The following is a 27,374-nucleotide window of genomic DNA, read 5'->3' as shown; positions in this document are numbered from 1 at the left end:
TCACTAGAGATTGCGCCAATCACAGCTCCTTGCTGTATCAGCTAGCCAATTACGTAAACAAGGACTCTGGTTCAGCCAATGAGATTAGCCTCTTCATCAACAGCCAGAATAAGATGAAAGCAAAATACTGAGGGTGCTGGAAATGTGAAATAGGAACAGAAAATTCTGGAAACCCTCAGCAGCTTAGGCAGCATCGGAGGAGAGAGAGAAATTGAGTTAACTTTTTAGGTCAGTGATCTTTTATCAGAATTGGGAAAAATTAAAAATGCAATAAAGCTTAAGCAGGTGAAAGCGAGGCAGGATAGAAGAACAAAAGGAAGGTCTGTGATAGAGTGGTGGATAGAATAACAGAGTTCTGCCATTCATACCTCCTCTAAAGTTTATTTCTTTACTTGTCCCATTACCCTTTGGCCTTGCGCCATGAAACATTCTGTTATTTAATCTCTGATATAAAATAAAAAAAGAAAGATCACTGACCTGAAACATTAACTCTGTTTCTCTCTGCACAGATGTTGCCAGACCTGCTGAGTATTTCCAGCACTTTCTGTTTTTATTTCAAATTTCCAGCATTTGCAGTATTTTGCTTTTATTTTAGTCATTTAATCTCACCTTGTCACAGACCTTCCCTTTTGTTTTTCTGCCCTATATAAACATAAGGTCATTCAAACCTCTGCTGCCCATGTCTTAACTTGCACCAGGTCCTGTTCACCCATCACCTATATGCTCGCTCACCTACATTGGCTCCCTATCTCTGCAATCTTTTTCAGACCTACAAATTTCCAAAATCTCTCTGCTCCCCTAATTCTGGCCTCTTGAACATCCCCAATTTTATTCACGCTACCATTGGCAGCTGTACTTTCAGCAGCCTGGACCCTAAACTTTGGAATTCCCTCCTTAAACCTCTCTGCTTTTGCGCCTCACTTTCCTCCTTTGTGACGCTCCTTAAAACCTACCTCTTTTACCAAGCTTTTAGTCATCTTCCGTAATATCACCTTCTGTGGTTTCGGTGTCATATCTTGTTTTATAGTGCCTCTGGGAAGCGCCATGGGATGTTTTATTGTATTAAAGGCGCTATATAAACAGAAGTTGTTGTTGAGTGTGTTGCAGGTATCAAATGCTGCTGCATTTCTTGTCGATAAATCTGTCTATAAGCCAAGTCATATGATAAGGTATCATGGAGTAAACCAAAGCCAAGCAGCTGCCAAAGAAAACAGAATTTCTTAATGTGTCTAAATTCAACACACCGGAAAGTTTTAAATTCAGCCATCCATCCCCAAACTCAGCACGAGAAGATTTTCACAGTTTACAACCATGATATAGTTTGAGAAAAAGGATAGTGATTTACAAATTGCCAGTTTTGTCAAAGCAGATCATATTTATAAAGCTTTCACGTGAGTCCCAAAGTCAGGGAAATAATTAAGAAACTGTGTTGCAAAATTTCAGTGAATACTTTGTTCCAAAACATAACATAATTACTTAATTTCTGAAAAGCTGCTTCAATTAGCGTAGTTAGAGAAGGAGAGGATTTGTCAGTCTCTGTGCTGGTTGGAGTGAATTTGACTCAGCAACAATTTGCATTTATATGCCACCTTTAATGTAGCAAACATCTCAAGATGCTTCACAGAAGCATAATCACACAAAAATAGGCACCAAGTCAAGGAGATATTACAAAAAGTGATTAACTGCTTTGTTGAAGATATAGGTTTTAAAGAGGTTCTTACACGGCTTGAGGAAGTTACAGAACTAGGAAGGAGCAAGGCCTTAGAAGGATTTGAATATAAGGATGAGACTATTGGAAGCATTTGGAAATCTGGAGTCAATTTGGTAAGTGAGCACAAGGACGATGAGTGAATGGGACTTGGTACAAGTGATGATATGGGTAGTCATGTTTTGGATGAGCTCAGTTATGGAGGGTGGAGGATAGGAGGCTGGCCAGGCATTGTAATATTTGAGCCTGGAGATGACGAAAGCATGGATGAGAGTTTTAGCAGCTGATTAGCTCCAAGTCACACACCATTCTGACTTGGAACGATATCACCGTTCCTTCATTGTCCTGTCGTACCCAGTAAAGAAAAATGAAATTCCTAACTTTTAAGATACACACTTTATTCAATGTAAACTCTTTAAAATTGACTTCTCCTTTAAAAATTAGACAATGTGCTGCAAGATGGCCACCTAAGGTCAGATGACCTAGCCTGTATATTCAAAAACAGTCTCACTGTCTTGAAAGGACAAAAGATATATTCCAGACTAAGATGTGTCGACTACACCCATCCTGAAATGATCAAGAGACATACCTGAATTGAATGGATTTCTTCTGAGACAAAGAAGGTGTGAAGCAGACACATTATAACAGAATGATACTCATCCAGACATTAATAGATAGCCATGGATTCCACATCCTGGTCCATTGTGTAATCACACCAGGGGAGAAGGCCATGTGTCAACTAACAGAAACTCTAATTTGATGGATTTTGACCTTGACAGATAAACCTCTGAAGAGAGAGGGACAGATCACAGCAACCTCACGGAAGTCAGTCCAGCCAGGGGCTGTGGAAAGATCTAGCCTAAACAAGAAGAAGAAGAAGAAGCCCTGCTGCTAATTCTACACTTCATCTTGGTGCAGCAGAGAACTGAAAGTGACTGCCACCTCCAGTCTGAAATCTTAACCACCAGAAATCTACAACACCTCAACATGTTCAAGACTACAAATAACCAGGCCTGAACCTTTCAAAGAAACTGTCCTTCAAAGAAGATTCAACATGTTTATCGTAAACCACAAAAACCTGTTTTTAACAGAGTCTTAAAGGCACATACACTTTTTTAATCCGAGGAGAAAAATAATTACAACTCCGTGACAATTGTTCCCTCAATTCCCAGGTCGAGACCATACATGTGTATAGAAAATAAGAACAGCTCAACCCAGACCCACATAACAACTCTTACCTTTCTAGCCATTAAATTGCATTCACCTGGCACCTCCCGCTTAATTACCATCCCGATGCAGAAACCTAAAAACCTAATCTAAATGAAGGGGTAGCCTTTATCACACAGAATACATTCTAATAATATTAATATTAATACTAACTTCTGTATTGTTAAGCCATTTTTTCTATTATATTATACACTATCCGACAGAGGTCTTCACTGATTTTATTGGTGTCATGCAGAATTGTGGCCTTGAAGAGGCAGTTCCCTTTGGAAGTGCACAACTGGAAAGAAAATTAACGATGGTGCTCTTTCACAGGATCCTGTCCCCTCAGGAACAAGGTTTTTAATAGATGGATATCAAAATACCAAAATTATCCATCTGGTGGTTTAGCATCAGCAAACATATCAGAGAGAAAGTATCTTCATATGAATTTTGTGAAGTTAATCGACCAACACCTTGAACAAACCTTTGATCTGAGCACAATTATTGGAAAACACTTGGCAGAATATTGCAGAATACTGTTTGAATTCAGGGGACAAAGGTATCTTCTGAGCACCATTATTGGAAAATGCTTGGCAGAATATTGCAGAGGACTGTCTGAATTCAGGGGACAAAGGTTTCTTGTAGTTACTGATTTTATTCTAGGTTTCTGAAAATAATGACCATGAATTTCCTTGGAGCTTCTCTCACCCAGCCACTAACTTTGCATAAACAAGATACAATGAGATAGAACTTCCTCCGATTCATGGTTAATAGTAGAGCATATTATATGATTGCCTTTAAGAGTGATGTGCCTTTAAGATCTTAGTATTCGAATGAGCCAAGTACCAGGACACAGTCACGTGACTCAGAGCCAGAGTCACTCTGCAACTGTAACACCTAGAGGCAAGTTCTGTAAATAGTTAGCTCTGTACTGTACATACTAAATTAGCTGTAAATAGAGATCTTCAACCAACTGGACTCCACGCATCTCAATTATGTTGTATCAGACAACATAAAAGAACTCATTATATGATGGCAGCGGTGGGATGAGGAGAGGTGGAGGACACACAATGTGAGGCGGAGGACATGGAATGTCCTGAAGAGGCAGAGGAGGAATGAGTTGAAGCATTGTCTGTTGGCTCTTCAAGATGAGGTGCCGGAATACTCCAAGAATGACAAGGCCTCATAAGTGGTCATCTTGAGAAAAGCAACAGAGTATGTTAGCAGGCTGAAGGCAGCGCAACAGAAACTGAATGCAGAGAGGGAGAAACTTCAGACTTTATCTTCTTACCACAGCTGCCACCATGTAATGAGTTATTTTATGTTGTCTGATGCAACATGTATGAAATGTGTGGATGCCAGTTGGTTGAAGATCTCAAACAGGTTTATTTACAGCTAACCTAGTATGTACAGTACAGAGCTAACTATTTACATAACTTGCCTCTAGGTATTACAGTTGCAGAGTGACTCTGGCTCCTTGGTACTTGGTTCATTAGCATATTAAAGAGACATCAATCTTAAAGCAAATCATATAACATGCTCTACCATGAACCATTAATCAGAGGAAAGTCCATCTCATTGTATCTTCACTCTTAAAGGCAATCATACAAGAGAGCAGGACGAGCACCTCCCGTGGAACTCCTTGCTAACCTACCAATGTTTTCCCCCCAGGGCCTACATTATCAACGCAGGTGGGTTTGAAGTGGTAATCTTGTCAGGAATGCTAGTCAGAAGGACATGTTAAAGAATCAATTTTATGTTAAAGATTTCATTTTGTGACAAGCAAACAACTTTGCCAGAATCTGCTTGCAATAAATAATATGCTGCAAAAATGTACAAAAATCGGTTCAGATATTTAAGGCCTCTATGTCTGGTCCAGCTAGAGTTGAAAGGATAGTTGCCTGTAATTTGTGTAGCTTCAACATCCTGGTAAATAAGCTTATCTGTATTACTGTTGTCACGAATAGATGAGAACCCACTGTAAATTGTGTTTTGTGCAGAGGAGTATTAATGTCAACCGCCATTTTTGGACATCATGTTTAAGTTTTTTACTTCTATGTTCCAATTGTTAAAATGGAGGAGGAAGATCATGTGGTGCAGCTTTTCCAGGAAACCCCTATCCAACCTGCCTGGACTTAAAACTGTAAGTTAGAGGGTCCAGCCTGTTTTCAATCCACAGCTGCTTTTTCCGCAGGTTTGGCCCAGCTGCCTGCGGCTGCACACTTCCCCCTGAGACCTCCCTGCAAGAAGCAGAACTGCCTTCAAGCTGCATTGACTTCTCTCTAAGACCTTTTCAACAAGAAAAATTAAAAAGAAGCTCCACTCTGAAAAATTCAACAAGAAAAATTAAAAAGACAAGCTGCAAAAACAGCAGGCAAGTCTGATTTCTACCAGTTTCCTCTCCATCTAAAAGAAGGTTACTTCAGCAATTAAGCTGCCTCCATTTATATCTGAGAGTGCCAGAAGAAGAAATTTGTAAGAGAAGAGATATTTCCAACAGCTCCTCCCCTATTCAGCATTTCTAATCGTTGATCTCCAATTTTTGGACTCTTTTGGATAATTTTGACGGACACTAGTTTTAACTGAAATTCATGGTAATTTATAGTTCTATTTAGTAAATGTCCTTGCCTTTTTATGCCTTTTCCTTTACCCTGTATGTTTGTAAGCATGCATGGCGAAATTAAACGCCTTCCCAAGTTTAAGAGTGTGTTAATAAACCCTACTTCTTTGTTTTAACTTCAACAACCGTGTTGTTGCTGCGGTCATTTATTATTATGGTATAAGGGAGGGAAAGAAATTCAATCATTGATCTATTTATGGACAGGTGGTTGGAAAGCAGAGAAATTTGTTCTGAGAAAAAAAAACCTATCTGTTCATAACACTGTCTTAAGGCCACCCAAAGAGTAGAGGAATAAATCCATGAAACATTAACCCACTGATACTATAGAAATCGACAAGTTATTGGGATGCTGAGCTGGTATAAGTTAGTTTAAACCAAGGGTAAGGATCACAGAATTCAGGGCATGATATAATGGCCTTTTAGCTGAAACCATTGTTACGGAAGTTCGGGACGATCTGGGGATGAATCACCCTGTGAGCGAGCTTAGTAACTAATGTGAGGACTCCCACAATCTTTGCATCACCAATGTGTTGTCTGCAAGTATACTTTCATCTAATAAATCTAGAAGCAAGGACGCTGTGTCTCATTCCTGTCATATATATATAACAGGTCCAAGCTTGTCTTTGCAGCAGTATTAATCAACAAATAACATTCCGTATTGGTTTACCATTAGTGGAAGTCAGCGAAAAGAGGACTTCATATATTGAGCAACAGGAAGCACAAGTCCAAGAATGTCTCAAGAAGCAACAGCTTTGGTTGAGGTTGGGTTGGGTGTCAGCAGCAGGAAAGGCTTCCAGATTCTGCAATGCATCCAACAATGTATTGCAGGTTGAAGTCAGGCCAGAAGGGATTGACGTTTGGGCAGGAAGTCTAATGAAAGTTTTAGGCTGTTTGTAGGGAGGCAATCAGTGCAATATTCATCACTCAAGAACTGCCACACAGTACAGAAAGAAGTTGAATGATGGTTAAGGTAAGGATGGTTAAGATAAGTCAAGACCCTATTGCCAGTTCATATCCTGTACCAGGATAGGGACCTGACTCACTTTGTTGACTATTCTACTCTTGCTGTCTCAGTATTTGAGTGTGAGGGGAACTCACTTATGCAAAGGGAAACCTCTGACAATAAACGACTGTTATGGCCACGTGGTGTGACATGGGGGAGTCCCACTGTTTAACTCCCCACTTGACTGCAGCAAGTGTATTTGTATTAGAGTTTAGCACCTTGGGGTTTTATTTTTCAAATAACCAGACAGCGACAGGTTTTCTTGTAGGTTTTAAAAACAGAAAGTCAATTGTTTATTGATCAATACGCCTTATCTTGAAATTGTTGCAATCGCATTCGCTCACGCATTCACTCACACACGCCCACGCACATACACACAAAAGAAGAGACAGATAGAGAAGGGGAAAAGGAAGGTTGTTTTCAGTGGGGGGAAAGGTTATGATAAACCTGTTGAATTCTCTTGAGAATCAAGTTCTAGATGGACACAGATGATTGTAGATTTCTGTCTTGATCGAAGGTTCTGTTGAAGATGATGGGTTACTTCTAGCTGTCACTGCTGTGTAATGTAAATGTTGGATTTTTTTCAGCAGGGCATGTGTTTTTTGGCTTGCTGGAACACCAGTTGTTACAAGTTGCTTCTCCCCTGGCAAAGTATCTCTCTGGCTGTTTTTTTAAGGTAAAACTATGTCATCTGTCACCTCCTGGTGGGAGACATTCTCATCTCTTCACGATGGTGATTGCACAATGGCCCAGGACATGGCTACTTCACACCTCCTTTGTTTCAGAAGAAGACGTTCAATTCTGGAATGATTTTAGGATAGGTGTAAGATAGGTTCCATTAACACCTATTGGCTTTGAAGATTTGTCCTTTTTTTCAGTTACTAGGGGACATAGGTTTAAGGTGAGAGGGGCAAAGTTTAGAGGGGATGTGCGAGGCAAGTTTTTTTACACAGAGGGTGGTGAGTGCCTGGAACTTGCTGCCAGGGGAGGTGATGGAAGCAGGTACGATAATGACGTTTAAGAGACATCTTGACAAATACATGAATAGGATGGGAATAGAGGGATATGGGCCCCGGAAGTGCAGAAGGTGTTAGTTTTGGCAGGCATCAAGCTCGGCGCAGGCTTGGAGGGCCGAATGGCCTGTTCCTGTGCTGTACTGTTCTTTGTTCTTTGTTCTTTGTCAGACAATTTGAATACACAAAATGCCAATCCCCTTTTCTTTAACGGACATTTTGGACCATTGTTCACTTTTAAAAATAAAAGTTCATTTTTTTTAAAGACAAAGTTTTTCATAACTCTTCAGAGTGAGTCCGTGATTGTTTCATCACACTTCCAGTGTGCGTGATAACGACCCTGTTAATGCACATAGCCTATTAGTCATCAAGGATACTTAATTTAAAGGACAATACCCCTTCAGCTCTCATCTTTATGATGTGTGTGTATGGGGAAAATATCCATACCACTCACATGCTGTTAACATTGTCTTCTTTTCCCACAAAAAAGCTGCTTTTTAATCATTGCTAGAGAAATGCAGCAATAGGAAGACCACCACCACTGGAAATCATACAAAATCATATGTACATACAAACTAGGAGCAGGAGTAGTCCATTTGGCCCCTGGAGCCTGCTCCACCATTCCATAAGATCATGGTGGATCTGTTTGTGGACACAACTTCACCTTCCTGCCTACCCCCAATACCCTTTGATTCCTTGTTTGTCTGTCTACCTCTGCCTTAACAACATTTAATTATCCTGCCTCCACCACTGTCCAGAATAGAGAGTTCCACAGACTCACGACCCTCTGAGAGACAAAATTTCTCTTCATCTCTGTCTTAAATGGGAGACCCCCTTATTTTTAAACTGTGCCCCCTAGTTTTAGTCTTCCCACAAGGGGAAACATTCTTTCAACATCTACCCTGTCAAGTCCTTTCACCTCTCATCCTTCTAAACTCCAATGAATACAGACCCAACCTGTCCAACCTTTCCTCTTAAGATAACCCTCTCATCCCAGGAAGCAGTCAAGTGAACCTTCTCAGAACTGCTTCCAATGTAATTATATCCTTTCTTAAGTAAGAAGACCAAAACTGTACACAATACTCTAGATGTAGTGTCATCAATGCCCTGTACAACTGTAGCAAAAAATCTCTACTTTTATATTCCATTCACCTTGCAATAAACAACAACATTGCATTTGCCTTCTTAATCGCTTGCTGCACTGGCACACTAACTTTTTCTGCTTCATATACTAGGACACCCAGATCCCTCTGCATCTCAGAATTCTGAAAACTCTCTCCATTTCTCTCTCCATCCGGCCAAAGTGGACAAATTCACACTTTCCCACATTATTCTCCATCTGCCAAACCTTTGCCCACTCACTTAACCAATCTATATCCCTTTGCAGGCTCCTTATGTCGTCTTCACAACTTACTCTCCTACCTGTCTTTGTGTCATCAGCAAATTTAGCAACCATACATTGTGTCCCTTCATCCAAGTCATTTTTATAGATTGTAAACAGTTGAGACCCCAACACTGATCCCTCTGGCACTCCGTTTGTTACAGCTTGCCAACCCGAAAATGACCCATTTATGCCTACTCTCTGTTTCCTGTTCATTAACCAATCCTCTATCCATGCTAATATGTCACCCCCTGTGCCATGGGCTCTTATTTTGTTTAATAGCCTTTGATGCGGCACCTTGTCAAATGCCTTCTGGAAATCCAAGTACACCACATCCACAGGGTCCCCTTTATCCACGTTGCTTGTTACATCCTCAAAGAACTCTAATAAATTAGTCAAACACGATTTCCCTTTCATATGTAAGTACATATGTAAAAGAGGTCACTGCTGGCTTTGGGTAGGCATCACAAAACCATGTTGGTTCTGCCTGATTGCATTGAGGTTTTCTAAATGACCTGATATAACCTCATTAATAATAGATTCCAGCATTTTCCCTATGATAGATGTTAAGCTAACTGGCCTTTAGTTTCCTGCTTTCTGTCTTCCTCCTTTCTTGAACAGCAGCATTACATTCGCTCTTTTCTAATCTGATGGGACCTTTCCAGAATCTAGGGAATTTTGGAAAATTAAAACCAATGCATCCACTTCTTTGAAGATCCTAGGGTAAAGTCCATCAGGACCTGGGGCCTTATCACCTTTTAGTTATCATAATTTTCTCAGTACCCTTTCCCTGGTGATGGTAATTGGTTTAAGTTCCTCCCTCCCTTTCAACTCTTGATTCACAATTATTTCTGGGATGTTATTTGTATCCTCTACAGTGAAGACAGTTGCAAAAAATCTGTTCAATTCCTTCACCATTTCCTTATTTTCCATTATTAACTCCCCATTCTTACTCACTAGAGGACCAACACTCACTTTACTTACTCTTTTCCTTTTTAAATACCTGTAAAAGCTCTTACTATCCATTTTTATATTTCTAGCTAGCTTTCTCTCATACTCTAATTTCTCTCTCATTATTCTTTCAGTCATTCTTTGCTGTTTTTTATATTCTGTCCAACCTTCTGATCTGCCACAACTCTTTGCTGAATTGTCTGCTTTTTCTTTCAATTTGATACTATCTTTAACTTCTTTAGTTAGCCACGGATGGTGCCTCTTTCCCCTAGAGTCTTTTTTTCTCACTGGAATGCATCTTTGCTGAGTGTAATGAAAGATCTCCTTAAATGTCTGCCACTGCATCTCTACTGCCCTATCCCTTAACCTAATCTCCCATTTTGCTTTAGCCAGCTCAGTCTTCAAACCCTCATAATTATCCTTATTTAAGTTTAAAACACTAGTTTTAGATCCACTTTTCTCACCCTCAAGCTGAATACGAAATTCAATCATATTATGATCACTGCTACCTATGGATGCCTTCACCTTGAGGTCTTTAATTAATCCTATCTCATTGCATTGTACCAGATCTAGAGTAGTCTTCTTTCTGGTTGGCTCTAGAACATGCTGCTCTAAGAAACTGTCCTGAAAACACTCCTTGAACTCATCTTCCAGGCTACCTTTGCCAATCTGTTTTGTCCAATCTACCTGGAGATGAAAATCACCCATGGTTATCACCATACCTTTCTCACAAGCCCCCATTATTTCTTCCTGTATACCCCATCCTACAGTGTGGTTACTGTTAGGGGGTCTATAAACTATTCCCACAAGTGACATCCTACCTTTACTATTTCTTATCTCCATCCAAACTGATTCTGCATCTTGATTTTTAGAACTAAGGTCACCTCATTCTGTGTCATTAATGTCATCCTTAATTAACAGAGCGATCCCTCATCTTTTCCTAGTTTCCAGAGGCAGACAGGCAGAAGAAGCTGTTGAAGATGGTAAGAATGAAAGTCAGGCATCACGAGAAGGTTAGTAAAAACTGGGAAATGCTTACCATAGATTGAGAGACATCACATTGCATATGGATGAGAGTGAGTGTCAAGAGTGGATGGACAGATGGGAATGTAAGGAAGTGCATAGACAGAGAGGGATGGGTTTGCCTGCAAGGTAAATTGGTGTGAGGAGTGATGTGCTAGAAAACAGTTTGAGCGGTTAGGGGTTTGACACTGTTTGCAGAGCTAAACAAGCTCTTCCATGTCTCACTGTAGGCAGAGTGCCTTGTAGGAAGAAGCTGGCTACTCCAATGACCCCCCCCCACCCCACCCCAGGCATTTCCAGATTGCAATCCACTGGCATATCCTGAGCCACAATTGCTGACCCTTCATCAACTGTGTCGTCGCATATTTGCACAAGCACCAGCACAGAGACAGCCGCTCAGAAGGAAGTAGTTAGTGAATTAGAAGGACTTTTATTAGAAGCACTGTTTACTAGTGGGCATGAGGACTGGGGATGAAAGAGGGGAAGAGTGTCAAGTCCTCCATGGAAAGGAGAGAAATGATCACCCTTGGCTGAGAACTCTAGAGACCCAGATCACAGAGGCCCAGTCTTCAAAATAGTGAGCATAGATCTTGTGAAGATAGATGATATAGTTTTCATGCCTATAATTGAGATGATGGATAAGTGGGAGGTGTTCATTTGGCAAGTTGAGAGTTGAATTTAACTTTCATTTCACTATGAATTCCACCAAAATATTTCCGTGGCTAAATAGCCAGAAATTCCTAATCATGACTGTGACATTTGGGTTTTCAACAGACCATTATTTCCCCAGAAACTACTTCAGTGCACACATGCCATTTTTCACAGAGGCACTCTGCCCCTTCTGACCATGATCCATCTGTCCAAATGGCTTGAGACAATGGAGGTTCATTAAAAGCATCCCAATAAACTATGAGCTAGCATCTGCAGCTTTTTGTGGGACAGACTTCCATACTTCTAGCACCCTCTGTGTGAAGAAATGTTTCTTAACAAGAGATACGGGGTGGGGGGGGGGGGGGGGGGGTGGGTGGGTGGGGGAATGCATGTGAGGAAGAACTTTTTTTCCATAGCAAGTGGTAATGACCTGGAACTTGCTGCCTACGAGGGTTGTGGAAACAGGGGCTATCAATGATTTCAAAAGGAATTTGGATGGGCACTTGAAGAAAATAAACTTGCAGGGCTACAGGGATAGAGTGGGGGCATGTGATTGATTGGATTGCTCTGCAGAGAGCTGGCATAAACTTGATGGGCTGAATGGCCTCCTTTTGTGTCATTCATGACACATTGTAGGAAGTTTCACATGACCAGCAAAACCCTGGAGAGGGTGACAATCTGGGAGATTCCTGCGGTATTCAGATAACAGTAAAAACTGTTTGGTGCTCTTCTGGTGTCACCTAACAAAGTTGCAATAGGTACTTTGATCATTTTCACAGGGCATCCAATGCTTGTTGGGACTATTTGGTCTCTGGTGACACGCAACTCAAAGCGTACGCCCAACACCAGTGTTCTGCAAGGAGTGGTTACAGATGTTGATGTCTCTTGAGAGAATGGTAATGAATTTTCCTCCTTAAGAATACCTCCAATGCCTGCAAATGAGAGAGCTTTAGACATGACAAGCCCTATGGGACATAAAAAACACGTTATGGGAAGAAAGTTTGATTTTATCCTTATGTACATGACTATATTTCACACGAGTGCGTGTTGTATGCCATGTGGCTGTCTGATATTTAATTCTGTCACCAGGCAGCTGGGAGGCCCCACCTCCAATGGCCTGGCATGCTGATACTCCACTGATTTCCGGCACCTCCTCCTCTGTATTTGCAGCCCTTCACATTGCAAAAGAAAGGATGCCAGAAGCTAATACCTCTGCAATAGTAGCCTCACTGAGACCCAGAGTTTCCTCAGGTCTCTTAAAGTTCTTCTAACTGGGCATCATGCAACCTCACCTCCTTCCGGGTGCATCTCATAGCAATAATATATTTGGAGCAAAGTAAGTAGGTTATTTGGCACAAAGAGAAGACAGGGTGGTAAAAATAATAGATTCTGAATATTTTTGTTGGTATCTTTTGATAAATGTTTCTGTGCAAACTAAACAATGTTTGACCACATAGAGTTCATTCCTGAGTTTTCTTGCTTACCTGGATGATGACAATGGAAAATTAGACTTCTGTCTCATGAACTAAATAGATTGAATTCTGGCAGTAAAGAACATTGTAAGAATGGAGAGCAAGCAGAGGTGAAGTGACCTTATTGGTGAGTCAATTTTTATTAATTAAAAGTACTTAACTATAAATTATGTTCCCCCTTCCATGGCATCTGACTGTCCTGTTCCAAATCCTCTCCCTTTTGTGCATCCTCTTCATATTGTGAGGAAGTCGTCCTTCCACCACCCCCCACGCCCCTACCCCCCCCCCCCCACCCCCAACCCCCAACCCCTATCTTCATCATTATCATCTTCAGGGTCTTGGAGAGAAACCTTTCTCCTTTTGATGTTACATAGAATGCAGTAAGCTACAATGGGCTGGGTTTTAAGTTTGCAATGTGTTGGGAGTGGAATGTGGTTCGGTGGCATGTGGGAAACCCAGAAGTCAGTGCAGCATGTTTCTCAATGGCTTTTTAACCTAACCACTACATTAACATATGATTTCTGGGTTTCTCAACCAATTAGTGCCAGCAGGTGTGATGATGACTTGCATGACATGATTTCAACTCCGGTACTTAAAGCAATACTCCAAACATGCAATTTATAGGAGTTTGCAGTTGGGTGCTAACGTGAAAGAAGTGCCAGAATGGAGTCAGGAAGGTCAAAGGCTGTGCTTCAGTCAGTGACCCCTCGCTGAATTATGTTGCTGGGGGCTATGAGGACTATTGATGGGAGGACGAGGTTGGCCGGGGACATCAATTAATAAAAATCTGGAATTGAAAACTAGTCTCAGTAATGGTGCCATGAAACTATCATTGATTGTTGTAAGAAAAACCCATCTGGTTCACTAATGTCCTTTACGGAAGGAAATCTTCCGTCCTTACCTGATCTGGCCTACATGTGACTCCAGACCCACAGCAATGTGGTTGACTCTTAACTGCCCTCTGAAAAGGCCTAGCAAACCATTCAGTTCAAGGGCAATTAGGGATGGGCAACAAATGCTGGTCTGCAAGCGACACCCTCAACCCATGAAAGAATATTAAAAAAAAATCAAGAAGGCATGAATGGAGGTGATGCAAGACGGGAGCAGCAGGAACATGGTGCTATAGTTACGGATAGAATATAGGAAGCAGTAAAAAGACATAAGCAGGAGAGGAAAAGTGAGACAAATGCAACATTCACTTGCACCTTGATGTGTGTATCATCCCACTCACCCACCACCCCCCACCGCCAACTTTGCCTTCTCAAGCCTACTCCAGCACATCACTCCTCACACCAACCTACCTTGCATGTAAACCCATCCCTCTCTGTCTCTGCACTTCCTCCCATCTTTATCTGTCAATCCACCACTGACACTCACCCTCATTCTTACGTAGCACCATTTCTCTCCCCCATAGTCACCCTCTACAAATGCTCTCCATCCGTCATTTCAACACATGCCATTGCTCTCACTCATTGATCTCTTCTTGCCCTTCCTACAGGAGAAGGGAGCACAGAATACGAGATAGAGACAAAGAACCAGAGCTGGCTCTCCAGCCATCACACAGCTAACAAATACAGCGGAGGAGGCCTCAGAAATCAGTAGAGTCTCAGCTGCCACACCAATGGAGATGGGGGCCACCCAGCTACCCATGACAGAATTAAATATCAGATGGCCACATGGCATACAACACAACCTATGTGAAATGTGGTCATGTACATAATGGTAACATCAAATGTTCTTACCTTAACAGCACTCATTCATGTCTTTTATCTCCCACAAGGCCTTCATGCGTCCTGCAGGAGATGGTCCACAACGATGATTACTCCTCAGAGGATGTCACTCCCTCTGAGGGAGCACCATCACAGGACTTATGTGGACCATACACCAGCTCAGATATTCACACTTCAGTGGAAATGGTAAGGAAAATAGTTGGGTTTTTACCTAGTGACTCACACATCACAAGTGAGCACGAGCAGATGGTGGAGCCAGGGACAGCAATGGAGAATCTGTGTTTGAGGGTACAGGTCAATCCGAGCTCTGCTCAGCTGGACACAGATTCTGTACCCCGTTGACGCACAGGATATTTCGGGAGCGGCAGCAGAGAATGTGTGATATTCATGGCAGGCTTTCCAGCCACACTGCACGCTTGCAGAGAGATTGGAGGAGCCTGTCTCAAGCATGAGTGGCATGATGTCACAGGCCTTTGCAATGATGTTTTCATCCATGGCAAAAGTGGCCTGCATGGAGCATCAAACACGGTAATCAAATGAGTGCATGCCAACATTTACTTGCACACTATGAATGCCACCTTAAAGAGATTCATGATACCCTAGCCTTGGCCGTTCATCACCCCACTGATCTGTAGCAAAGTGCTTTCCAGCTCATTGCTCACAGAGAAGTGTGGCGGGACAGGGGTGAAAGGGCACATGGAAGTAGGGCGTCTGTTCAAAGCACTCTCATTTTTCACCTATTGCCCCCCGTTCCCCCACAGTCAGTGTCCCACATGCTACCTTGGGCTAGATCTGTCCCTACACAGGTGCATGTGGAGCAGGATTGGTGTCACGCTCACAGGCTCTAAAACCCAGAGGTCGCTTATTGGCCCTCCAGCTTCAAGAACCCGCCCACATCCTTAATTGGTTGGCAAGACCACCCTCTGGCCATTAATTGGCCAATTTGGGGAAAATCACAGGTGAGTGACTGTTTCCCATACAATGAACTGGATTTTGTGGAGGAGGTGGGGCTCTCGGTGCCAGGCCGAAATGGCAGGGGGAGCATTGCCTCGGCCTTTGTGTGCCCCCCATCTGAGCGATGTTCTGGTGTTTTGAAGGTTAAGTGTCCGGCACCGGGATCCCAGTCCCTTAATTTCCGGGATTCAGCCTCCAAGAGCTGTTGGCTCATTACAGTGCGGGAGCTCAGCAGGATTAACAGCGTCACTGGGAGCGGTGGCCACCGCCAGTATTGCAGAGGCCATGGACCCAGGCCTAGCACTGGAACCCCACACCTCAGGTGAGATGGGGTCACTGGGGCCAGTCCGGAAGGCTCTGGTGAGGGGGGTTGGGGATTGGTTGTAAAGCCCTGGGGAAGGGTGTCCTGGGAAGTGTATTGTTTCTCAGCTGGGGCCCTACGTGAGCCACAGATTGCCCACAGAGGAGGACCCCCCCCCCCCCTTCAAGCCCGCATTTTACAAGACATCCTCCACACGTGGCGGAGACCCCCACCTCCCGCCGCTGGTTAGATCCCCATTAACGGCTACTTAAGGGCCTTAATTGGCCTTTGCCTTTGGGTGGGATGGCCGTCGTCGGTTATCTTGCTCCCAGCAAGTTTGCTTGGCGATAGGGCAGTGATGGGCCCTCGCACCCCCCCACCCCTCCCCCCCACCACTGTCACGTTGCTATGGGCCACCCGCCTCCAACCTTGCCTCAGCGGAGCCCATAAAATCCAGCCCTGTGGGAGCTTTTGACCCCCATTTGAGCCTGATGGCAGAGTCCAGAAGCCCGCAGGGAAAATTCCACTCCAGCTATCTGGCAGTCACTCTCTTGCAGCCATTTGATGCAGCATATGTATGTTAAACTGTTTACTTGTATTTCCCATCTGCTATATAATGGGGCTTCTGTTTCTATTTACTTTAAGAGGTCGAACATTTTTGTTAAATAATAGAAAGTAATTTCAAACAACGATTTTAAGTGTCAGATGCTAGCATCCATGGTATAATTTCTGGGCCCATGCAATTCACTGTCAATTATTCATTATTTTCTAGGTAACTCTCATGTATCCGTTATTTCCTGTCTAACTTGCACCAAAATATCTATTATTTTCTGCATAACTCTTTCCATATCCAATATTATGGGCTGAATTTTACCTTAGGCGGATGGGAACCCGCTTCCGCCTAGCCCAGGGATCCGTCCTGTATTTTATGGATCCCTGGGCTTTAATTGTCCTGACATGGGAGGGAGGAGGTCCCACCTCCGTGAGCTGCCGGCCAATCAGCAGGCCGGCAACTCTTAGTCCCAGCAGCGCCACCAGGAGCGGTGGCCACTGTTGGACTGCAGCCCAGCTGACACCAAGGAGCCTGGAGGGAAGGTAAATTAAGGTTGCCTCACCAGGGGATCAGTCCTTCCCTGGTGAGGCTAGGGTGGTCTTTTGGTGGGAGGAGTGTGTCTTGGGTCCTGGGGGTGGATTGGGAGGTGGGCGCGGCCCTCAATCGGGCACCCTGTGCCTGATTGCCATGGTACCCCTCCCCCCATCGCCCCAGGGCGCGGAAAGGCCAGCAGCTATCACTGGGCGGCCTTTCACGTCCCCAGCACGTCCGCCTGCCATGGGTAAAATACCCGTGGAGGCGGACGAGGGCCCTTAAGTGGCCGTTAAGTGGCCACCTAAGGGCCTTGACTGGCCTCGGGCAGGCACGCCGTTTCCCACCCCCCATCTGACACCATAAACTTGGCCGGAGGTGGAAGCGGGGTGGGTAGGCCTCCCAGAGCCTTCCGCTCAATTTTACGCCGCCCCCACGCCACCATCCCACCCGCTGGGGCAGTGTAAAACTCAGCCCAGAGTATTTTACAGGAACCTTGACTGTTTAATCAACTTGCAGATTTAAGATGCACAGTAGTTTGAGATTTGTTATTGTGGTTGGACAGCAGCATAAATACAAAAATACTTAATGACCATTTGTTTATCTCGCTGCCAACAAAATATTAGTTTAAAAGAAAATACAAATTTCTGACACTTCCTTTATTTTATTTAATCATTTTACAACAAAGATGTGTTTTCATAAAAAGATTGGAATGTTCTATAAATCAGCACTACTTAAAAAAAACCTCAATTCCCAGATGTGAAAAATCAAGTTGGTCTAACTATTGCATGACTCTTTTCACTCCTCTATAAGTTACCACTGGAAAACTGCGGCCAGTGGTCATAGAATCCATTTTGCATGCATTGACAAGTCAGAAGTTCTCTCTGCCAGAAAAGACATTTGGGATAAAAAGAGGTAATCTGGGCTTTTCTGGTGTAGTTGGGGGTGGGTAGGTCAAACTTTATTTTCTGTTGCATTTGGCTGAACCGGACCTGCGCAGAAACAGGGGGGCGGGGGGATGGCGACCGCCCTGCATATTATAATGAGCCACCGGGCTGAAGATCGTGGTGGCGTAGCAGTGTGCGACCCTTGCGTGTGGGCCGCCATTTTTTTCGCCCGCCGTCAGCCCAACATTGGCAACCAAGAGCTTTGGGGTACCATCTCTCAGGATCTAACTGATATTTTCAGGTTTGCTTTCCTGCACAAGTAGGGAGCTAGAATCAGCCTACATGATACCATCGTCTCTTGCAATCTTTCTAGCAAGCCATCTCCAGTTCTTGCTCGCATTAGTGTCAGGACAGAGGACCAGATTGCCTATGCAACTGCAGTAATGACACAATCTGGCAAATAGTTCTCATGGGACTCAGAAGCCCTTAGTCTCAAGTGGCTCATGATACCATAGGGCAGCCAAGTACCACTGGCATCCCTGGTCCTCAGCCCAGCACCAGGATAGATTTAGTAACAGCAGAGGTGAAATGAAGCACTTGTTGTAAATATATATATATGCACTGTAAAACCACTTTGTGATATATGTCTGTTCTTTGTTCAGTATTTTGCTCAGGAGGATATTTAGAAATCAGTTTGAATGGGACAAAGAATTCCTTCTATGTCTCCTTAAGCAGACCTCTTCTGGTACATTCTCAAGGGAGTAGTGTGATCTGCAGATTTTGGTGGAAAGGTGCCTCCTACCAAGTTGTTTTTCTTCTCCTTTGCTATAGCCTTATCGAGTGTGCCTCTCATTCACTTTTTTTCTTGTACCTGTTCTGCTTGCACTATAAAGACAGATGGAATAGCCACAGTGAACACCATGGTGAGTGCTGCATGACCGAAGTGTGGGCAGAATCTCCAGAAAACAGATTTTTCTATCTGTTTCATTTGATGTTGATGTTTCATACATAGTTTGTGGACAATCCAATTCTGTGAACTCAAGCACTTCCTGGTTTGAGTCATGCAGGTAACATATCCCTCTTTTCCCAGGCTTAAGTCAGGTGTAATTCTAGTGTAAATGACAGAATTTTGGAAACTGCAGCTTTGGCCATCATTATCTTGTCATTTGCATATATGCACCACTTTGGAGACAATTATATCTTCTGCCAGCAGACAGTTTCACAGGAATTTAATAAATATATTTAGAACATTTCCCTATACCAGAACTATACAACTCTTGCCCAAAAAGATCACAGAACCTCAGGCCCTTTGTCCGTGGTGCTCCCCTCCATGCCCCAGTCAATAAAGGTAAAGCCTGGTGTTGCACCAAAAGATCCCAGGTTCATTTCCCATTTTGCAATGAGTTAACTGATCTCAACTGAAGTTGCAGTTACTGTGCTATAATTGGGCGGCATGTGCATGTGAGTAACAATATAGGGAGTGAACAATACTGGGCTCAGCAATGACACTGTGTAACTGGATCACACTCAGGGCCTCTCCAGGGCCAAATTCCATTATAGCTGGATTTCCCTATATCAAGACTGATCGAATAAGCACTGCGGGCACCTGGCAGGATTCCTACTTCCAAAACAGTGCTCACCAGTGGAAAGGAGAAAATACTTGCAGTATTACTGCAGCTACAGCATTTGAAGAGTGCAAACAGAGTTTAAAGGGAAGAAGAGGAGAGGGAAATGCTGGTCAGGAAATGAGTTGGGCCTCACAGCCATTTTCTGTCTTGATCTCATCCAATTTCAGGCTGAGAATCTTGCCTCAATGTCTAGACTCTCATATGGGTGAGGGAACAGAATGGTGTGTGTACGGAATGATTTCCCAGCAAAACCTTCAAGACAGGAGAGGAAACAATAGTGGGTAAATAGGAAAACTCAAAAATATTGCTTTTATGTTCCATTAGGTACTGGAGTACAGATTCTTTGGAAAAAAAATATTTTGGGGAATTTGGCTATAATCGAGATAAGTGATGCCAGACCTGGGGATGAAAATGGTCCCATTGTTATCCAGCATCAGCAGCAAACACTGAATGGGGTAGAAATATTGTGGAATACAAATGGAACAAAGCTTCCACTGCAGTACTGCAAAACATTGTGCCCTAACCCAATCTTAGCTGCATATTACTTCCAACTCTGACAACATTGCTCTCTGATTGGGACCAATTTAAGAGTGGAAAATTACAGCCAGATTTGTATCAATGTCTCTTGTCCAATGGGAACGGATTGGCAACTTTTAAAACTCATTCACTTAATATCCCATCAAACAGCAATTCATTTAAACCTGGATCCCAGGTATAAAAGGAAAAGCAAAAAAATTGCATGATTACAAAGTGGTTAAACTTTCTGCATAATGATACTGGATTATTTGCCAACATTAGCCAACAGATGCAATTCTATCCTAATTCTAATCAATTAGTCACAGTCCCCATGCATGTTAATCTTAATTCAGAATTATATATACACATATTCACATTAAAATCTTTTGAAGCACATATTTTAGGATCTAATTCTTTTACTGCTAAATCTGTTTACTAGCACTGATGCCTCTCTCCATGAATTAATTCCTATTAGTGTTATGTGGCCTTTGCTTGTGAGTTACATGCTGTATTGGTGCCTATTGTTTAGGAGCCCATAGTCAGTGCTGTATGACAACATTCCAGGCAGGAGCTTCTGCATGGGTGGTTGTTGGATGTGGATCTAATTTCAGTTTGATATGAGTGCCTTTTGGAATGAACCCATGAAGTTTTACATGGGTACTTGTTAATTGTGGATCTTGTGTCAAACTGTATGGGCGTTTTAGATTATGTACTTTATGTAATTTCTTTATGACTGCCTGTTGGATGTGAATCCATTGTCAATTATTATAAGGCTGCCTGTTAGTTACATTGACTATGGATCCTGTGTTAGTACTATAACTTTTTGGATGCTTACCTCAGGCCAATAATAGGTGTCTGTTGGATTTTGACCTTTGTGTCAGTATTGTGTGGGTACCTGTAGCAGCAGACTTTGTGTTTGTAATGTATGGGTGTCTGTTGGAGTGATCTTATGCCAGTAATATGTGGCTGCTTGTTGGCTACAGGAAGAATCAAGAACAACTCCAGAATGGTAGGACAATTATTATTTGTACAAGTAAAAGAAAACTTGTTTTATCCTTTAACATTTTATGTAAGTCTTAAACAGCAGAATTTACACATTAGTTCAGCAATAAGTAATGACTGCTTAATTTATATATAACATTATTGCTAGAAATTACTGTTTGCGATATTATTGGACAAATATTTATCATTTACATGATATTTCATCTCTATTTTAGCAGAGATGTCAGCCCATTTATTTTATTGTCTCCAGTAAAATAGCAGGCAAAAGAATGTTACATGATTGCAGTCAGCATTTGTCCATTAATATTGGTTATAGCAGTTTCCTATCTTATCTGTATAGGTTCAGGAGCTGGCTGCAGGATTACCATTTTGCTATTCTACTAATATTTAGCAAATTCCATTTATACTGTGTTCACTTGGCTTCAGGTTTTTGGCAACAATGCTCCACAAACATTCACTACTATAGCTATATATATATATATATATATATATATATATTTCCAAATGTAGATAGTGTGCATATTAATACATGCCAACTACAAGACTGAAAGCCATGCAGGTTCTGAATAGAAAATCCCTTTCGAAACTACAGGAGTAAAATCCACAAAACAATCTATAGTTATTAATTCAGTAAAAGAGACCTAACCCCCCCCCATTTATACATATTTCATTTATCTGTTATATTGTCCAAGCTCAAAGCAAACTGCAGTGAAATTCTATTTATTGGAGTCAATCCTCTCCTGTCTTCGTTTCATAATTTCTTCAAGCTCTGTATCACCTCGGTGCTTCTGTAAATTGGATATAAAAAGGGGAGAATAAAGTTATCAACTTATCTCTTTTTTAACTGTAATTATGACTGTGTAAAAATGTATAGCCTGGTCTTGAGAGGATACAGTACTGTTTGGGTAATGTTGCACACTGAGCCAGCAGAAAACTTTCTAGTGTCACATGAGTCCCCATCAATTCTAGGTCAGTCTGAATTGTCATTCCACCATTGGAGTGAATGTAATCGGTTTGAGACAAACACAGCTCTCCCGATAACTAGTCATGGAGCAGTTGATGAGCAAAAGAGAGTTGAAAGGAGTTCTTTTGCTTTGATTGAAAACAAATGTAATAATCAGATGGACACCAGCGGAGTCTATGGATGGAAACACTACTCCTGGGGCTTTCCTTCCTGATTAATCAGGACATGTAATATCTTGATGTTTGTGTGAGTGGCTGAAACCTTCAAAAGAGTTATAGACTGGGTAACATTACTAAATATCCATTACATGATTACTAAAACCCTTAATTTAGATCTCAACCTATAAATTACTTCTAGGCATCCATTATTCTATATATAAACTATCTGAACTGTTCAAGTAGATTCTAATTGAAGCAATCTTTGCCTCATCTAAACACACTAGCCAGAATTTGCATGGGTACTGCCAGGACCAGCAGGACTGATGTAAGAAATCATGCCCCAGGCAAAATCAAGGCACAATGCAGCAGGCCCCAGCCCATTTTTCAAATCCTTCCACTAAGTTGGTAGAAAGGCAAATGAAAATTCTGCCTTGTATATCTTTTACTGTGTGTCAGCTGGATCAAGAAATATAAAAACAAATGGCATTAGTGGAAAGCATCATTTGTTTCTTACATCTAGCTCTGCCTTCTGTACTTGGATTAGACTGTACACGCGAGCACCTTCCTCTCCACACACCATCTTCAGTTCTTCTTTATTAAGAGAAAATATTTGCACTCCTGTCAGAATGCCCAGACTAATCACTGTCCTGTTAAAAAGAATTCACAATTAAGTACACTTCCCTTAAATTGAAAAATCTAGGCTTACAGTGAAAGACACACCAAGGCCAAAAAAAGAGACAGAATGTTGGCTACGTTATATTACATTACATTCGTTCACGTTACGTCTCGCCGTTACATTTGTCACGTGCCAGGTCACATCATGGCTCATTATGTCATGTTACATTGTAAAAACACTGAAGGCATGGAATTTATTTTCTGGGGGTTGGGAATGAGTAGAGTCTGGGAGTATTCTTTTCCCTTTGATTTTTGACAACTTATTTGCTGCATTTTCCTGCAATTTGGAACCTAACATAATTCTGCCTTTTGAGCCAAAAATATTTTATTTAAATATTTGTTACTATTTCAGAAAACAAGTGCATGCAACTTCAAATGATCTAATTTATTTAATTGGGAATTGAAGTCCAAATATTTTGTGTTAATTTGTGAACTGAAACCAACCAATAGTACATCTACAATCATAAGACAAAGTTGGCTCCCTATCCAATCTGGCCCTGCTCTTTTTCATTGGATGTGGGTATCGCTGGCAAGGGAAGCATTTGTTGCCCATCCCTAGTTGCCATTGAGAAAGTGATGGAGAGCTGCCTTCTTGAACTGCTGCAGTCCATCTGGTGCGGGTACACCCACAGTGCTATAAGGGAGGGAGTTCCAGAATTTTGATCCAGCGACAGTGAAGGAAAGGGGATATATTTCCAAGTCAGGATGATATGTGACTTGGAGGAGAACTTGCAGCTGGTGGTGTTCCCATGTGTCTGCTGCCCTTGTCCTTCTAGGAGGCTGAGGTCACAGGTTAGGAAGGTGCTGTCGAAAGCAGCCTGATGAGTTGCTGCAGTGCATCTTGTATATGGTACACACTGCTGCCGCTGTGCATCAATGGTGGAGGGAGTGAATGCTTAAGGTGGTAGGTGAGGTGCCAATCAAGTAGGCTGCTTTATCCTGGATGGTGTTTGAGCTTCCTGAGTGTTGTTGGAGCTGCACTTATGCAGGCACATGGAGAGTATTCCATCACACTCCTGACTTGTGCCTTGTATGGTGGACAAGCTTTGGGGAGTCAGGAGGTGAGTTACTCACTGCAGAATTCCCAGTCTCTGACCTGCTCTTGTAGCCAAAGTATTTAGAGTCATAGAGAGATACAGCACCGAAACAGGCCCTTCGGCCCAAAGAGTCCACACTGACCATCAACCACCCATTTATACTAACCCTACATTAATCTCATTTTTTCCCTCTCACATCCCCACCTTCCCTCAATTCTCCTACCACCGACCTACACCGGGGCAATTTTTTTTTTTACAATGGCCAATTTACCTATCAACCTGCAAGTCTTTGGCATGTGGGAGGAAACCAGAACACCCGGAGGAAACCCACATGGTCACAGGGAGAACTTGCAAACTGCACACAGGCAGTACCCAGAACTGAGCCCGGGTCACTGGAGCTGTGAAGCTGAGGTGGTAGCCACTGCACCACTGTGCCGCCTAGTGGCTGCTCCAGTTCAGTTCTGGTCATTCAGGATATTGATAGTGGGGGATTCAGTGATGGTAATGCTGTTGAATGTCAAGAGGAGATAGTTAGGCTCTCTCTTGTTGGAGATCGTCATTGCCTGGCACTTGTATGTTGCGAATGTTTCTTGCTACTTAGCAGCCTAAGCGCTGTCTGAAGCCCTGTGTCAGTCCAGAGGTAGGTGGGGGTTTACCTGGATTGAAGGCATGCTGATTTAACTCTTTTAAGTTTAATTTTTATGTAGTTTTAGGTGGAGTAAGAGTGAGTTAAGGTCATTGAAAGAAATGCTTCCAACTGATTACAACAAAACATTGACCTGTCTTTGTATTTTCTGTCTAAAAACTGTAAGACAGGAGACTAGAAATTACTATTAATGCTTAACATTTGTGTATAGCATCTTCTGCCACCTGCTGAAAATAAATGGATGGATGCCTCTGTTAAAAAAGTGGACAGCGAAACGTCATATAAACACAGTAAACCTATGTCCTTTAGACCCAGAAAAAAAGTTTTATACTAGAAATATTCAGTGTAGTCATTAGAAAAAATCTCAAGCACCCAATAATATGATTTTCAAGAGTACACAAAAGGAGCTGGATTTTGTTCTCTCAGTTGACCTGACTGACTGATTCAATATGGGATTTCCAAACTTCTCTCATTCCTTATAGATGTTGACCAAATGGATGGTGCAGACACTCGCTTTGCTTGATGGGGCTGAAGGTGTGTGGAAGTTACTGCACTGGGATGAGACAGTCACGAAGGATCAGTCGGTCTTTTTTGTATGTTTCTATGTGATGTACGATCCCATGCGGTATTACTTACGATTTGTTGAAGCCTTTCATCTCCAACCAGGATCTGACAGCATCTGAGCTGGATTCATAACCTAATGGTATTTGAATTGGCGCCTGCTTCGGGACCTGGAAATTGCGTGACGGCGGTTTTGTTTTGTTAGTGGTTATTAAATGCAGGAGCTCGTCATTCACTTCGTCCATTTGGGTCATTATATCTATTTTAAAAAATTAAACCAAAACAATTCTTTTTAAAAACAAATTGCTTTTATATCAGTAATTGTTTTTTATACACCAGTGATGATTATCATACAGCTTGGGTGGTAGTTGGAGGGGTGGGGGTGACCCGCAAATAACTTCTCTTCACCTGGCAAATTTACTGCTCCATCTGCCTCTTTATGTATTCACAACCTGACCAAAACCAGGATATTGGCCAAGCTGGGAATCAGTGCTGTTCTCTGCTGCATTTTTTCTCTCCAGCAAAAGAATTCAAGGAAAGGGAGCAGCTCTGTCAGTGTTTGTTTATCAATTGGTTTCTTTATAGTTGCCCACAGGCCACACCCAATGAATTTTTGTATCTGTTGACTGTTTCTGCAAAATCCAGGAATGTATAATTCAGTTGGGCAAGGTGAAAAGAACTGGCATTTATATAGCATATTGAACATAGAAAATGTCCCAAAGCATTTCACAAAGGCATAATCAGACAAAAATGGACACAAAGCCAAAGAAGGAGGGGTGGCCAAAACTTGGTTGAAGAGATGAGTTGTAAGGAGGGTCTTAAAGGAAAAGAGGCAAATTGAGAGGTGGAGGATAGATTTAGGGAGGGAATTCTTGAGAATGGGACTTAGATGGCTGAAGGCATGGCTGCAGATGGTGGGATGAAGGGAGGGGAGATACACAAGAGGCCAGAGTCAGAGGAATGGAACGTTTGGATGTTAAGGTATTGGGGTGGGAGTTGTAGAGCTGGAGGAGGTTACAGATATAGGAATGATATCATAGAGCACAGAAGGAGGCCAACTTGGCGATTGTGTTTGTGCCAGCTCTTTCAAATATCTACCCAATTAATTCCACTGTTTTGCTCTGCCCCACAGCCATTTCAAGTAGATATCCAATTCCCTTTTGAAAGTTGCCATGGAACCTACTTCCACCACCCTATCAGGTAGTGCATGAGGGGTGATGCCATTAAAAGATTTAGATCAAAGGTGTTATGGGACCAGAAGCAAAAAAATGTCAGCAAGTACAGGATTGTAGGTCACCAAAACACAATGTGGAATAGGATACAGGGTGCAGAGATTTGGATAACTGGTGTTTACAGAGGGGAGCTGGACAGGAGAGCATTGGAATAGTCAAAGACATGGCTGATAGGCTGAGGCAGGGGTAATATGGGTCATGTTAACAGATTGAAGTAGGTGGTCTTTGTATTGGAGAGTAAGCAGGGCGGTAAGCTCAGCTTGGGGTCATAATGAACACTAAAATTAAGTCCAAAACAAGGGTCTTGGAAAGGGATGGAATTGGTGGAGAGGGTATCAGTCCTGAGGAGAGGAAACTATTTACAATGTCAGCTAGCATGGGGGCCAGGAGGGGAATTTGGATGGTTGACAATTTAATGGGAATGGGGCCGAGAGCAAGAAGTGGTCTCATGGCTAAGATGAGCCCACACAGGGTATGAAGGGTGCTAGGAGTTGACAGAACAACAAGTGCTCAGGGCTAGGACGAACAGGGAACATACGAAATAGAAGCAGGAGTACACCATATGGCCCCTCAAGGCTATTCCAACATTCAATAAGATCATGGCTGATCTTCTGCCTCAACTCCACTTTCCCACCTGCTCCCTATATCCCTTGATTCCCCGAGTGATCAAAAAGCTATTGATCCCAACCTTAAATATGTTCAATGAAGGAGCATCCACAACCCTCTGGGGTAGACAATTCCAAAGATTCACAACCCTTTGAGTGAAGAAGTTTCTCCTCATCTCAGTCCTAAATGATTGACTCCTTATCCTGAAACTGTGCCCCCTTTTTCTAGATTCCCCATAGGGGAATGTGAGGAAATAACCTCTCAGTGTCTACCCTGAAGAGCTCTTTGCTCTTGTATGTTTCACTGAGATCACCTCTCATTCTTCTAAACTCCAGAAAGTATAGGCCCAATTTACTCAGCCACTC

General features: G+C 42.5%; 1 protein-coding gene and 1 long non-coding RNA gene across 7 annotated transcripts in view; one reads left to right on the top strand and one right to left on the bottom strand.

The window, feature by feature from the left end:
* Positions 1 to 106: 106 nt before the first annotated feature.
* On the top strand, positions 107 to 25,416 carry LOC137377037 (uncharacterized). Its single transcript, XR_010976349.1, has 4 exons — positions 107 to 1,824; positions 5,109 to 5,288; positions 10,827 to 10,895; positions 25,093 to 25,416. It is a non-coding gene; the product is annotated as an uncharacterized lncRNA (long non-coding RNA).
* The window catches only part of eps8l2 (EPS8 signaling adaptor L2), a 229,748-nt gene continuing 220,132 nt past the window's right edge, over positions 17,759 to 27,374 (bottom strand). For all 6 annotated transcript variants that reach the window (XM_068046206.1, XM_068046209.1, XM_068046207.1 and 3 more), the window contains 3 exons: positions 25,247 to 25,430; positions 22,767 to 22,899; positions 17,759 to 21,918 (listed from right to left, as the gene is read on the bottom strand). In XM_068046206.1, coding sequence (XP_067902307.1) covers positions 21,847 to 21,918; positions 22,767 to 22,899; positions 25,247 to 25,430 — 389 coding nt within the window. In that variant the 3' untranslated portion in view covers positions 17,759 to 21,846. The remainder of the gene's footprint in view (positions 21,919 to 22,766; positions 22,900 to 25,246; positions 25,431 to 27,374) is intronic.

The sequence above is a fragment of the Heterodontus francisci genome, chromosome 14 (genome assembly GCF_036365525.1).
Source record: "Heterodontus francisci isolate sHetFra1 chromosome 14, sHetFra1.hap1, whole genome shotgun sequence".
In the NCBI taxonomy this organism is placed as follows: domain Eukaryota; kingdom Metazoa; phylum Chordata; class Chondrichthyes; order Heterodontiformes; family Heterodontidae; genus Heterodontus; species Heterodontus francisci.
This window is presented reverse-complemented; position numbering and strand designations above follow the sequence as displayed.